The following is a 14,525-nucleotide window of genomic DNA, read 5'->3' as shown; positions in this document are numbered from 1 at the left end:
TGTTTAGTTAACCTATCGTTCGAAAACTATCACAATATTCAAGATTTTTATTCGCTAGATGTGTAGCAAAATGCCTAGGAGGTGCGGCTATGGAACGTTTTTTGTAAAAAGTCATTTATTGCTATCAATTTTCTCTTCTGCAAAATTGGTTAACTTTTTGGTCTTCTGTATCTTCGAAAAATGTCAACATTTTTATAAAAGACATCCGTAAAGTGACAAAAACATTCCAGAGCCGCATTCCTTATAAAATTTCAGTCAGAAAAAGTGAAGAACAAGCCTTCCCTGGTATTGCCATTATCAAACGATAGGTTGACTAAAATGGAATTTATACCAAAAAGTGAACGGAGAAAAACGCGTTCAAAGTGCTCCAAACCCTACCGTTTCTTTAGCTTCGATGGACAGAAAAGAATTTATAAGAAATTAACTATGCAGTCTAAACTAGTGAAACTTTCTGGGAATACTCTCTGGATGTTGGTGGATGTAAATATGTAATTTTTTAAAATCAGCATTTTTTGCAGAATATTTTTTTCCTGGTAGTGTCTGCATTTTGCGGGCACTATTTTTTTTGCAAACTGCGCACACACACAAAGATTCTTTGTGTTCCTCCAAGAAGGATTCGTGATACGCGAGTTGGCTAAAACCAAGGCCAAGACAAGCCTAGTTTGAAAATGGCAGCTCAAAGGACCGTGGATCCGGCCACCTTGGCGACAGTTGGGAGCCCGACGCCAGCGGCATCCTCGCAGCTACAATTTTTTAAGTAAAAAACAACATTGCATTTCTATGGGACGTGCCTGCCACAAACGGTTTGGAGGACCCAGCAAGTTGAGCAACAATCGCTGGCAACTTGCTGCTTGCGACGTGCAAACACTTCTTCGCTAAGGTTGTCAGTGCACGGGACTTCTCTTGCAGAGTCAACTCGAGCGGACACGACCGGTCCCATCGTATTTTCATATTTAAACAAGTTTAAAATGTTACCCACTCGCAGCAAAAACTTTTTTTCTCTCAAGTTACAACATTCTGTGTGCAAAATAAAAATTGGCACTGTATCTTGGCGACGACGCACGCGCGAGATGCTTGGGTTTTTGCGTTGTAGCGAAGAGACGCTATTTTAAAACTCTTTTGCCGAACATGCGCTAACGTAACGTGCTAAAGTTGCAGACCTTATTCTAAAACTCTATATTACTATTATTATTAAAGGTGTTTGAGATTAAAAAAAAATTGTTCAGCAATCAGGAAACCAGCGTGAGCACCCGGAGGCTCAAGAAACGCGATCTGCAAGATCCGCCACTCACAAGTGTTCAGAATCATTAGAAGTTCCATACCTTGGTTGTAATTGTGTTGAGCCTATTGTTAGTTTGTGCAGAGCTATACTCTTGTCTATACAGGGTGTTTGCGCTACTTCCGGTTCTCCTTTATTTTCATTGTGGTTGGGTGGGTGAGCAGTGACTCTTGGTTCACTAGCAAGCAACTGCGAGAGAGCTACGCTCTATACATGCCCCAGTCTTGTGCTTTTAAGTTGTCAACATGCACCGGCACAAACAAAGTATCACAAGTGAAGTTCTTTTGATTATCTCAAGACAAGGGACGCCACTGATGCTAAAGAGCTTTGGTGATCGCAGCTAAGCAGACGGTGCTCACATACTTTGATATGCTGCCAACAGATGGCGCAACGTGACAAACGTGAGGATGATGTGCCAGCAGCGCCTCAGCTAACCATCTCCATATAATGATAGGTGCCAACTGGACCATTACGGAACATATAAATGCAAGCTTACACGGTGGTCTGGGAAGAAACCTTGAATACCAAAGCAAGCTAGACAAAACATTAGAAGATTGGACACTACAGAGACTCGCGTCGTTCTAAAGAAAGCGTAACAAAAACTTTCGGAAGATTGTCTGCTAAACTTAAGACCCAACTCGGCGAACCCTGCGGGGAAGCTCGGCGCGTCGGCGCCTGGGGAGCTAGATGCCCATTACCGATGCCTTGTCGTTCACAAAGTAGTTGATTTAAGCATTTGTACGTAAGTAGTTTAAAGGAATCATGAAATGATTTTCCAGCTTTTTCCAAATGAAGACCTAATTAATCCTCAATGTTCATGAAACCTGGAGCAGGAATCCGTTTTCGTTTTATGAAAAAGATGAAGACTCGTGTCTGCTTTCCTCCTCGACCCCCAACCGGGCTCTGCCACCAACGTGAAATCATGTGGCTGTGACTAAAAGTGTGCGCCTCTACCAGAAAAGTTAAGTTCTCCCAGCCAAACGAGGAAGCCGCATCAGTCAAGCATCGCGCTGCATCGAAACAATGTTTTTGTGTTGAAGTTTCAATGCACGAACGTCGAAATGACATCAGCTGTTGAGGTTTCCATGACCGCCGATTGCTTCATAAGACTCAGTCTGTGACGCTAGTACGTTCAACGCCATGGCTATGGATATGACGCAGCTGAGTGAAGTGCAGCTTAAATTTTTCGATATGGTGAAAGTATGGTCCTTGTTCCATACGCCAGGACGCCCACGCGACAAAACAAGAACTCATCCGACAAAGGCCGCAGCAGTTTGGTGCCGGAACCGGCCGTGGAGGAGTGGTGATTACTCGCTACAGAATCGTAGGTTCACACTTCGATTGCGAACACAAAATGCTAGAAACAAAGTAACATATATTTCTAATGATATTCCTCGTGGAGAAACCTAAGGCGAAACCTCTCATGCACTTCCTCATGCTGCGACTTGTGCAACCGGATATTGAACTTGGTCATTTCCGTCAAGGGTATTCATTTACAATTTCAATGTTTGCGAGCACGGTTCGGGTTCAATAAAGCTTGGGTATGGGCTAATTGGTTTTTCATTATTTTTTGTTCTGCGTTCTAAAGTTTACAATATGGGATAAAGTTTACAATCTAAGAGTGTGTGAGTGTCGTCCTACTTTGTCCCAGAATCTAAACTTTAGCAGCACAGAACAAAAAATAATGGTTTGAGTGACACACTAATCGTATCCGATACAGAAGCTAAATCCAACTGACGTGCTCAGAAAAAAGAAAAAAAGACTGACACTGCGGATGTTGCGGTTACTTTGCAAGGTGGTGCAAGCTACTGCCCATTACAGAAAGCTTCTCCACAATTCATTTATTAATCCACCCATTCATGCACTCAGATTCGTTGCGAGCGTTGTAGGGAGAGAGTGTAAGATAGAGTTCGCTTTTATCTGCCAAACTTGCATGCCAAAAATTCAAACTTAGCCTTCCTATTGTCTCATGCTAGTTTTCCTTTGATCCCATAAACAATGTACAGTGAGTAAAATTCTGTCTAAAATCGTTTCGTGGTCCCTTTAACGTAGGCAGGTAGTCATAAAGATTCACCCACGACACCTTCGGCAGATGTGTCATTTCCTTGATTAACAAGTGCTATTTCTTTTCACCCAAGAGATCAGAAAGGCATGTCGGTCCCGTATAAGTAAATTTCAGGAAGTACCGCAGTTAGTCCTCGGCGGTGGAATTTTTATGCACACCTCACTGCAGGTCTTCAAGAACAAGCAAAACATTAACCAACCGGAATCAGCAACCGAACCCTGGGAAGTTCGGTCATGTTTACCTCCACACACCCTGTACAGCAGTTACAAGCTAAAGGCAGCATTTTCTAAATCTATTCTTGTCAGTCAACATTGGACATGCACATGGGTATAAAGGCCCGTTCACACTCTTGCGACCGAGTACGACCGAGAAAGACCAGACCGGTTTTTAAGCCTCTTGCGATCTCTTAGGACCAGCTCCGCTGCATCGCATCCGGTCTTAAGAAGTCGCAAAAGGCTTAAAAACCGGTATGGTCTTTCTCGGTCGCAAGAGTGTGAACGGCGCTTAAGGCTCTGAAATGCATGTCAGCATCATGGGCCTTTAAACTATAAGTGCTAACCTTCTTAAAGTTAAGGCCCGTTCACACTCTTGCGACCGAGTATGACTGAGAGGGACGAGATCTCTTACAACTTCTTAAATGTTTCTAGAATGAGGGAACACACTGACATTGTGGCGCCATCTATGCGGGGACCCTAGAACTGCATTTCACAAAAGCGAAGGTTTTGCGGGATTTCCGAGGTCAAGTGTGCGTAATACCCATAGAAAGGCTCGTTTATAACATTGACAAAAGTTTTTCGAGCCAAAAAAGAAAGGATATTGCGCGAGAAATAAAAACAAATATGCCGGACCGTCGAGTTTACACTGCTTCCCAATAGATGGCGCCAGTGTGTTCTCTGGTTTAAGAAGTTTTAAGGAACCCAGGTTTAAGAGGTCGCAAGCAGTCGCAAGAGTGTGAACGGGCCTTTAGGTATATGTGTCTCCTCACTTCCTCTGGCAGTATCACAGAGCTCTACAATCATTCTGTTTTCATCACGACAGCCTCCACCAATCACAAAATACTCCTGCAACATATGCAATGACATGGAGATGCAAACATCTATACTAGACTGTTATCTGCTCAACTAAGGAGAAAAAGGGCTGTTAAGATTGTAGTCCTGCTGGCCAGTCAGAATGAATGCCGAAATATCTCACCCGAAGTAGATGCCAACATTTCTCCCATAAGTGAAGCTACACAAACCGGGATGCCCAACACTAAACTCACCAAAATTCTGATTAGGGCAGGTCTGATCGGGTGAGAAGCCGCTAGATGGAAGAGCGTTGTCGCGCCTCAAAACAATTACTCCTGTCACCCGTTTAGAATCTTGCAAGATTGACATGTTGCCCCTGCAAGAGACCATTTGCATGACCATCACTGTATAACAACTTCAATAAAGACAATCAGAACAATTAAATCATTATTATCATGTAGAACAGCTTCAAAAAACTGGGAACACACGATCCACACAAACAGATGCACCATTCTACAAAGCTTGTAATGCCAGACTCTGGTGGGAAACCTCTGACAACTCTTTATGGCAGACACTCGGAAGATCTATTCACATGGTCAGCACACACTATTCAGGTTGCATATTTCTGGCAAATGCCCATCTTTTATTGATCCAAGCTCTATAACCAGGCCAGGGGATAACCTGACAATCTACTGTTGCCACATACAAATAAGAAAAGGAAGATCCCTGAATAAAATAATGCAGCAGCTCGATCGAGCCAGCCAGATACCTTAATTACCGTAATATGCCGAGAGATGGTCCACTTCAAATCGATAGCGAACTGGGTGAAAATAAGGGGAGAACTAACTTCCAAAAATTTGTGCGGAGCGCAAGTTCGTCTGCTTCTTTTGCAGGGGCTCTGGTGACGTCACAACGCCGAGCTCCGATTGGTTCTGATTGAAGGATTGTGGGCAAACCTCAAGGCAGCTTGCTTTGAGGTCTGCCCACTACCCTCCAATCAGAGCCAATCAGAGCTCGGTGTTGTTTTGACGTCACCGCAACTCCTGCGCAACAAGCAGATGGCTTGCTCTCTGCATAAAGAATAATGTAGACAGATCAGGAATGCAATCTTCTAAGGAATGTAAAAGAAGCCAGCTTCTTCATGGTCTATTCATGCAACTCGTCTTGCAAGCTATCGGACGTAAAAGTTGCGCTTACAGACGCAAACTGATTTTTCGGCCCTCTTGGCGGGATTATCATTCAAACCACAGAATAAATGTGTAACATCAACTGAAATTTCTGCCACTACTCGCTCAACTTGTTACTCTATTTCTTTAAACTTTGTTTGTTCTGCGTCCAAAAGGTGAACGCCGAGAACCCAGTCACCACCGTTTTGCCTTTCTGTTGTAGCCTCGATACCACATCCCACATTCTATGCCAGACTGAGGCTATAGTCAGAGTTTTGGTTCCATTATAGCCTTTATGGCTGCCAATCGTCCCCACAAGGACCATGGCACGGCTGCTGCTCTTTTCATGTTCTCTGGATGCGAGTGCTTTCTGCTGATAGGCCTAAAGCAAAGAGATCTTAGTCAACCGAACGTTGCCTTGAAGCGGTTCCAAATGGTGGCAGCAAAGGCCACGAGAAATGTGCCAAATATATCAAGATGGCAGAGGTGAGAAAGGTTGGCCCGTTACTACAAAGGTCACCTCGGCGTTGTGGCTTTTGGGAGTGTGGCATCGTTTGGTGTTCTTGCACAAACAGAAAACCATGGCGAAAATTGTGGTGGCCTATCTTTCCAAGGTGGACGTATCTTAGGATATCACGGCAATAGGAGTAGGTTAGATTGCCCCATTTGGTGCTTCATGTTTGTGATATGAAGGTCAATTGTCTCGTCATCAGCATGTCTGTTGCAATTCGAGCCGCCAGCAAGCCTTTGTCGAAAGTCAGCATGTTTAAATATAATGTTAGAGCTTAGACATGGAGACTGGGAGCCAATAAAGGTTTTAAAAAGGGCATTTAATGCCCAGCAAAAAGAATGGTGTGCCATGCGAGCGATGGCTCGTGCTTGGGGTTAGTCATCTTCTTCTGCAACGACGCTAACACTTGGCCATCTTAAAATTCAAGTGTCCTCACTTCATGTTTCTTTAATGTCAACATCACATGTTTTGAGTCGTTTCAGCTTGTTGATGAGAGCTGTCAAGGTGTAGAAACGTTGAGTCCGCTGGGGGCCAAATATACACCAACTCATGTTTACAAACAAACCGGAGCGCCCGGAGCGCCCCTAGCGGACGCCACCGGCGCCGCGCATGCGCGATGGGGGTGTGGGTAAAAAGCTCGCCGTCGCCCATAAACAAACCATTGAAATGCGGTGTTGTCAGCGGCGGTGTGAGTCCCCCTGCACTTTTTTGCGTTCGAATTGTTGGTTCTACGTCTTCCTGGCGATGTCTGACTATCTTGAGCGGCGTCAGCGAAATTACCAAGGCTCGTTACACCGCAAAACTTTGCGTGAATAATGTGACATGCGGCGATTCATTCCACGTTGACGCCGCAGATTGTACGCTAAAGCCTGATTCGCATGATGAGATTTCGCTCGGAATTTTCAGTCGCGACGGCGCTCGGGCTGCAAAAGCGTGAACCGTAGCTGAGATGGTCGACGACGATACCGAAAATCGCAAGCAGAATCGGACCAACTGAATTAGGCATAACAACAAGTCGGTGTTGGTCACTGGTAACAATGACCAACATCTCCTTGTATCTACTGTTTACATCGAGCCTGCTTACCAACCTTCAAATGTAAGTCTTTTGAGGCCTGCACTCACTTCTTATCGCAAGTACCGGGCCAACATTTGGTCTACGGACCGGCGTCGTCTAAGAGAGCAGACGACAAGCAGAAACTTTTGAAAGAGCAGACGACAATTCGAACAATCAGGCGGTCGTTTGAACTTGAAGACGCACTGAACGCAGTCCACAGGTGGTCCGCACAACTTGACAGTTTTCTGGCGTTCATGTTGAAACAAAACAAATAAACCTGACGACCACAAGTATCCGTGAATCCAACCCAAAGTGCTTCCCGTCCAAGCAATCGTTGTCCGACGGCGTCTGCTTTTCCCTTTTCACGGCACATATCCAGATTCTCGGACGAACCGAGCACGTGAAAACTGATTTTCAAACCTTTCTCGACACTTTTGGTACGGCCCCAGTCGCGGCGTTTTGACGAGAAGGCAGGTTTTCATCTGGTTCCTTTCAAAACAATGCAGGAATACACGTCTGGCATGGGGACTTCTGCCCACAGCCCCAGACCGGAAGTGCGACCGACGCGCCACCACCGCGCCATGACGTCACAGAGATGAGTTCGTGTATATCCTCGATGCAATAGGTGTCATTAGAAAGTCGCTTTGTGACTACATAGAGTTCTTCGTACTTTTCATGCAACTTGTGCGACCCTCCCTTTGAGGTCGGTACTCACTGAACCACAACTAGGGATGTCGCCTGGCTGAAACACGGGCGTTTGACGTCGCTCTTGGCTGTAGTGGCGTTTTTTCAATTCTTGATTGAGGCGGATGGCTTTAATAGCGGCCCCCCTTCGACTTGAGACGTCTTCTTTCGTTTTGTTGGAAACATCACGCAAAGCTTCGTTGAGATAATTTGCCCTCATGCTTCTTGACTCGTAGCTGAGCAGTCTGAACAATGTGCTTTCAATTGCCTTGTGATACGTGTTGTTCAGGGTCCATAACTTCATCGCAGTTGTTCCCAGTCTTGTCTCTCGTTAGAGTGGCAATTGCTAGTGTGATCATCCTATCAGAAAGTTTGACTTGGCCATTAGCTCGCAGTGTGGCCCTTTGAAGTCAAGATGTGAGTAATGTCACACTCATTACAGCACTTTTTAAATATTGAGCTTGTGTAAGCCACCCCTCTGTCTGTGATTACTCAAATCGGTAGTCCCAAAAAGTCCAACGATGTGTGGCAGAAATCGTATGGTCACTTGGGCTGCTGTGTTCCGAACAGGAGTGAGTATCATAAACTTGGTGAACTCGTCCACGGCAACAATAAGGTATGCGTTCCTGCATCTTAATCTAGGAACCGGTCCCAAGTGATCGAGATGAAGAGTATAAAACCGAACACCGATCTTGTCGATGGGATGCAGCATGCCTGATTTCCTGGGTTTTGCGTCCATTGCTAACTCTGCAGAGTCCAGAGGTTTCTGGGCACTAGTGCAGCCCAACATTGTCAGAGGATTGTTAGCATATCTGTTCTGAAAATGCGTCTTAGCATCGGGCAACGGCAGCTCACCGTCAGGGTGACAGTTTCAATACTCTCGGGTTGCGGACCGCTTTCGTTGCTCACTTATTCCTCTTCGTAACCTTCGTTCACCTTCATTCACCACAAAGGTCGCGTTGGATGCAGGTCTGTCGTACTCAGAGTTATCAAGATCCATGAAGACAATGACAGCACTGTCCGGACGCAGCTGAAGGGCTCGAGAGCAGCCCGAATCTAAGCACCTGCTGCCGTTCTCAACGGCTTTGTGCGCACTCTGAAGAGCTCAGTCTTCCTTCCAGTCCATTGGAGCGCTGCCGCCTAAATTCTCGAGCACGACTGCCTCCCGACCGCTGAGCACAGCAACCACCCCGTGTTTACTGCCACCGAGGCAGTTACCATTGGGCAGCAACTTTGTCAAGCCACGCCTATCCTCCTCTCGCTTTCAGCCTCCGTCCCCTTCGTCTGCAGGGCACAGAAAATGAGCAACCACAGCACCAGAAAAGAGCATTTTCTCATTTTCCGCGGCCTCATTGTTCCCATGCGACTCCCAAGGCATCGTCGTCTCTTTGGCGCCTTCCTTGGGCGTCGACTCCAACTTGACCCTCGGTAGTTTCAGGCCGCCTCCTCTAGAAACTGGCCTGGAATCACAGTAGACGATGCCCCAGACATTGCCATCACTAACCTGCGATCCTTCCACGCTGTCACCGCCGCCCCCAACAGGAGCAGCGTCCAGGGACCATGGCAGAGTGTGGGCCCTCATCAGGACAATCTCCTGGCGATGTTGGACCTCAGGGGGTTCGCTCAACTCGACAGTACAGAAGACCACTGGGACAGTTCTTCCTTAATGATGTCCTTCGCCGCCGATCATGTTGCCGTACCACCGGCGCCAAACATTCGTCACCTCAACGGAAGGACGACACCATTCAGCGATTCCTTTCTCTTGTTCTTGTTGAACCTGGACATGTGCAGAAACGTGCTCGTCTCCATGTTCCTCACCTTCTTGCATCCGCAACTGTGCAACAACAAAGACGTGTTCAGTGGAACCGCAACAGACTCCTTGGCCCCTATCGCCAGGGAACGTGGTGGAAGATAGGAGACTTGAACGCATCAAAGTTGTTCATCTTCATCAGTAAAGCTGACTTGTTCCTCGAAAATGTGAAGCCTGCTCCTTCTTCGCATGATTGTGACATGTGGTTGCTCTGTAATGGGTTGTCCAATAAGAAGAGGAATCACTTGCGCTTTACTTAGAATGACATAGATTGGAACGCGGGCTGTCGCTTAATTCATGACAACGCTTGCTTCCGTGATTTCACATGGTAGGACTAGACTGAAACCATAGCCTCCTATTTTACATCCTTGAGACGGCCTTGTCATAGCCGATTCTCAAATCATCGGCATCCATCTTGCACAGCGTAATGCATTGGCTTCCAAGGTTGACATAAGTTCGGACAAGCTTCCCGTCTACAAGGGCATCTTGAAAATACTTCTCATTTTGTGCATTCCCTTGTTCTGTGTTTTCGATGTGTTGATTTTCGACGGTCATACTTTCTCTGCCGCATGCTTTGCAGTCAGCTGTTTTATGTCCTATTCGGTGACATTTGCTGCAGCGTTCTCGCTTCTTCAGTTTACTGCAGTTTGCAGACATATGTCCGCATTTGTCACACTTGAGACACTGGCTCACCATAAGAGTTAAATGGCAAGTTCCATTTCTGATATCTCCGGGCATTTCGATCGCTCGAAGAAACATTCTTTACCATCCTTGAAACGGATTCCACGTCGGATCGGTGGGACACCTTCTCGACGATGGCGAGTCAGTTGTCCAAACTTTGGAGGCACTCCTGCAGAGCCTCTGAAGTAGAAAACTTAACAAGGCTCAGACTCCGAACGAGCGCTTCATCGTTGATGCCTGTAATGACATAGTTCATGATCTGATCTTCTTGAAGTTAACAAAGGCATGCCAGGCTGAGTTTCTCATGAAAATTCGGTTTGATGGTTTCGTTTGGCAGATTTCACCTCGATTCTATTTCCTGGTGTCAACGCTGTAGGCTTACGACAGGTGGAAATGCCTCTTTCAGCTCCAGCTTCCATTCCACTCCCAAGCGCTGGACGCTGACGAGGCTGTCGTACCATGTTTCGGCGATTCCTTCTAACTTCGTTAGCGCAAAACATGCTGTCTGTCTCTCGTTCTACAAGTATATCGCCAATAGTTTGTCAACTTTCCATATCCAATGTTCAACTGTCTGCACCAAATTCGTCATAGGGTTGAACACTGGTACCAGCTTACCAGAATCTGGAGGTGGTCTTGAGTCATGCATGGGCTGGATTGTGGAACGAAGCAGGTCAACCATGCTCGTGACCACTCCTCACATGGTGGCTTGTACAACAGTCTGAAGTCCAGATACGTCCCCTGTCGGTCCCTACAACCCAATCTGGAGTGTTGGCGAAACACTTGCTGGGTCTGCCACCGATGTTCATTGCTCCACGGTGTCGGTGTCAGAGCGTTCTGCATCTTGTCGGTGTCGGAGCGTTCCGAATCTTGAGCTGCCACGCCACAAGGACTTGCGGTTGCATCATTGCTACCGCCTAAGCTCGTGCTCCCTGTTCCAGTCGAGACCGTTGCTGTAAGTCAGACAGGGCCACTTGCTCCGCCACTGTCCTTCCTCATTCGCTTCAGCAATGTACAGGCTCTGATTGGTGCTGCTGCTGTGATAATTTGTGGCCACAGTAGTTGACTTACGGTGGGCTGTGGTCGCTGGATCAAGCTTGATCGATCTCACTTCTGATATGTTGGAGCTTAAATATAGAGAATGGGAACCGGAGAAGGTCTTAAAAGTGGCGTTTATTCTACGTCTGGCGGGTATGTCTACCCAACAAAAAGAATGGTGCGCCACACGAGTGATGGCTCGTGTTTGGGGTTAGTCGTCTTCTTTTGCGACGGCGCTCACAATAAGCAGGACGTGATCATTGACGCTACGGCTGGGTCGACCTTAACGCTCTTGATCACGGATTGATGTTCACCCGTTTTTAAATCCACTTGCAGACTGTTCTCTCGGTAGTGCAAATATCCCTATACTATTGCAGCATTCATGTTTAAATTTCATGAGGTTTCACATTCTCCAACCAGAAACATTTAATGACTCTTCAGTGCTCTTCAATGGTGTAAACAGGATACGTCATCACCACTTCGAATATGCTTCCCTTCCTATTAAGAAAACCGTGCCGCAGGCGTAACTTTAAATTTCCCAGGCATGCCTCTAGTGACTTTTTTCTAAGGAATACAGTCTATTTGCTGCTACTTTTTTAAACACCCTCATACTTTTAGCAAAATTGCATCTTCTTCAGGTTTAATTTCATGCAATGCAAGCGTAAAAGTCACATGCCTATACTGCGTGGCAATCCAACCAGATAAGGGGATGCTCAGGAGAAGGACTGAAGGTCTGTTCGCACAGTGTACCCTTTCGGCGAATCTAGTGTCACGAAACTATGTTTTGAGAAACAGATGTGCTATTTGAACGAGATGGCAAAAAGACGTGCACATCTGAAAAAGGATGCGCACACTCATTGCCATTGGAGCAAGGTGTTGCTGAAACTTCATTGAGGTTTGTCAATCCCCTGAAGGAGAAACAGGGACACAGCCAATGGCCACTTGATAATGCTGTGACGTCTGATCTTTGAAGCAGAGCTAGCATTTAAGGAGCCCGATTCTTGGCTGACCTCGTTACTGAGCCAAAGCCAAAAAAAAACAAAAAAACTTGGCGGTGAGCGACGAAAGGAGATGCGGTGTTTACGGGCAATATGGGTTGACAGCGCGGTGTAGAATCCTATGCAGTTGTGACGAGTGCAATCACTGCATATAAACGTGATGACCAAGGATAACAGATCTTTTAGGGGGTGCAAAAATTTCAGAAATACTTCGAGATCATTTGCCTCTTATCCAACATTTGAGGTCTTTCTCCGGTTTGGCAGGCCAAGTAAGCCAAGTAAGCCAAATCAGTTTATGGAGCAATATTAATAAAGAAGACCGTCTCTTCACATTGTGCATACTTCATATCATTTGCTGCACAATGCTTGATACTCCCAGTGTAGATGACAGGGTTTGGAGAAATTCTCTTTAGTCAATATGTCACAGTTTTAGTGTAAACAAACTCGATCAGTGAATCGGCCAACTGTGCAAAATCTGTTTCGTGAAACTATTGCACGGTGAAAACATTTAGCGTGCGATTAAACCTTAAGTGCTGAAGTCATGAGCAACATAGTGACTAAATATTTTTCCAAAGAGTGAGTGTTTGCGCACTGACAACTAGGAGTACAATTCGTAGTGCACCTGGCACTTTCGAGAAAACAAACACACTTTCATTGTAGAAACAACCCTTAAAAAATACGGAAGTCTCCCGACAAGAGTTTGTTTCCTACTCACATGTTAAAAAACTCGACTGGCAGAACAGCAACATATCGGGTGCCATCTGGGTTTCCTACGATGGTCTGTATGTCTGCTTCAGTTGACACTAGATGAACCACACCCACATTGCCCGTCCTGTCAGCTGGAAAGTAAATTCGCAGAAACACGGCAATGAGAGACCGCGCGTTGTAGAAGTGTCAGCACGACATGTATCCCTTTAACAGCATGTCAGAGAAGCAGTCTCAAACGTTTTAAAAGAAGGGAAGGGAATATACATATGAAAAAACATGCGCTACACAAAACACGCAAGAACGCGCTCTTGCGTGTTTCAGATTGTAGTTGTTAAAGATTACAGGAAACGAGAAGCAGTTGAGATGCGAAATCGAATGTCAACCGGCGTCAACTCCAACGGGCAAGCACTCTAGACATCTAAATCCAATCTATTTTAAGATTTAAAAAAAATGTATGTATATATATATATCCTTACATGAACATCCGATCTCGTGGGTGCCGTTCAATCTTCGGAAGCAGAAGTGATCGGCTTGAAGAGTTTGATAAATTTTTAAACTCGTTCGATCGGCCGCAGCTTGGTTGCAGACACCTGCAGGAAAAAGCCAAAGCGCACGAACTTCAATGATTAGTGCCATGTACTACTTCACATTATCAAGTTATCTACGAAATACTCCTAGTGCGAGCTCTTATTCCTTGGAAAATTAAATAAGTTCATAAAGAAAAAGACAAGAAAACCGCACCAAAGATGACAATGACTCATGCTGTAAAAAGGCGAACTGTCAGGCCCATTATTAAGACAAATATATCGCGGATATTGGTACTTTTAGCATTTATGGGTTCTCGGGTCAAAACCCCGGTTTTCTATCAAATTAAAGTACAAATAAAAAGAACTCACCGGCAAGGATAAGGTGTATTAGAAAGAAATTATGTATTCGCTTCCGATAAGACAGCGCCATATTTGGCAACTGCGCCTCCTTGTGTTCGTAGATGTGTACTACGTGTAAAAGAAAAAGAAGAAATATATTCACTGATCTGTGATAACGTTACATGTAACTAAAGTGTAACCAACGAGGTTGCATGTAACAAAGACCCACAAATTAGTTTTCATATAGTACAGATGCTTTATGTTCACATTATTCGCGATGGATGGATGAATAGATGGATGAATACCAGGCTCTGATGAATACGGCTGAGCCCTTTGGATCGGGCGGTAGCTTACGCCACCTAGCCATTTTGTTTTACCATTTAAGCTTAGAATATTTAAAGGGTGCGACTCCAGCAAAACGGACGCCGCCAAGCGGGAAAACCGGGAACCAGCCGGTCCAGGTCGCTCCGCGCCCCTCCAGCCCCAACGTTTACGCGAAGCCTCAGTAGATTGTTTTCTTCTATTACGTGTTTGAAAGCCCGTTTACTCCACAGCACACGGTCGCGTGCTTTCGATTTCTTGGAGCTAGGAATCACGGAAAACTTTTTGATTTCTTGTCTGTCTCGAATCACATTCAAAGTGACGACTGCTTGGTAACTGA

At 45.7% G+C, this 14,525-nt stretch overlaps 1 protein-coding gene across 1 annotated transcript in view; it reads right to left on the bottom strand.

Moving 5' to 3' along the window:
- LOC115313181 (nicastrin) overlaps positions 1-13,979 on the bottom strand; it is a 54,408-nt gene extending 40,429 nt beyond the window's left edge. The window contains exons 1-4 of the mRNA XM_029972116.4: positions 13,895-13,979; positions 13,475-13,588; positions 13,006-13,129; positions 4,606-4,727 (exon numbers count right to left, since the gene is read on the bottom strand). Coding sequence (XP_029827976.2) covers positions 4,606-4,727; positions 13,006-13,129; positions 13,475-13,588; positions 13,895-13,955 — 421 coding nt within the window. The 5' untranslated portion in view covers positions 13,956-13,979. The remainder of the gene's footprint in view (positions 1-4,605; positions 4,728-13,005; positions 13,130-13,474; positions 13,589-13,894) is intronic.
- Positions 13,980-14,525: the final 546 nt, after the last annotated feature.

This window comes from Ixodes scapularis, unplaced genomic scaffold, assembly GCF_016920785.2.
Source record: "Ixodes scapularis isolate PalLabHiFi unplaced genomic scaffold, ASM1692078v2 PGA_scaffold0__279_contigs__length_252992795, whole genome shotgun sequence".
Lineage (NCBI taxonomy): Eukaryota > Metazoa > Arthropoda > Arachnida > Ixodida > Ixodidae > Ixodes > Ixodes scapularis.
Note: the sequence above shows the minus strand (reverse complement) of the source record. Positions and strands in the feature narration are given on the sequence as shown.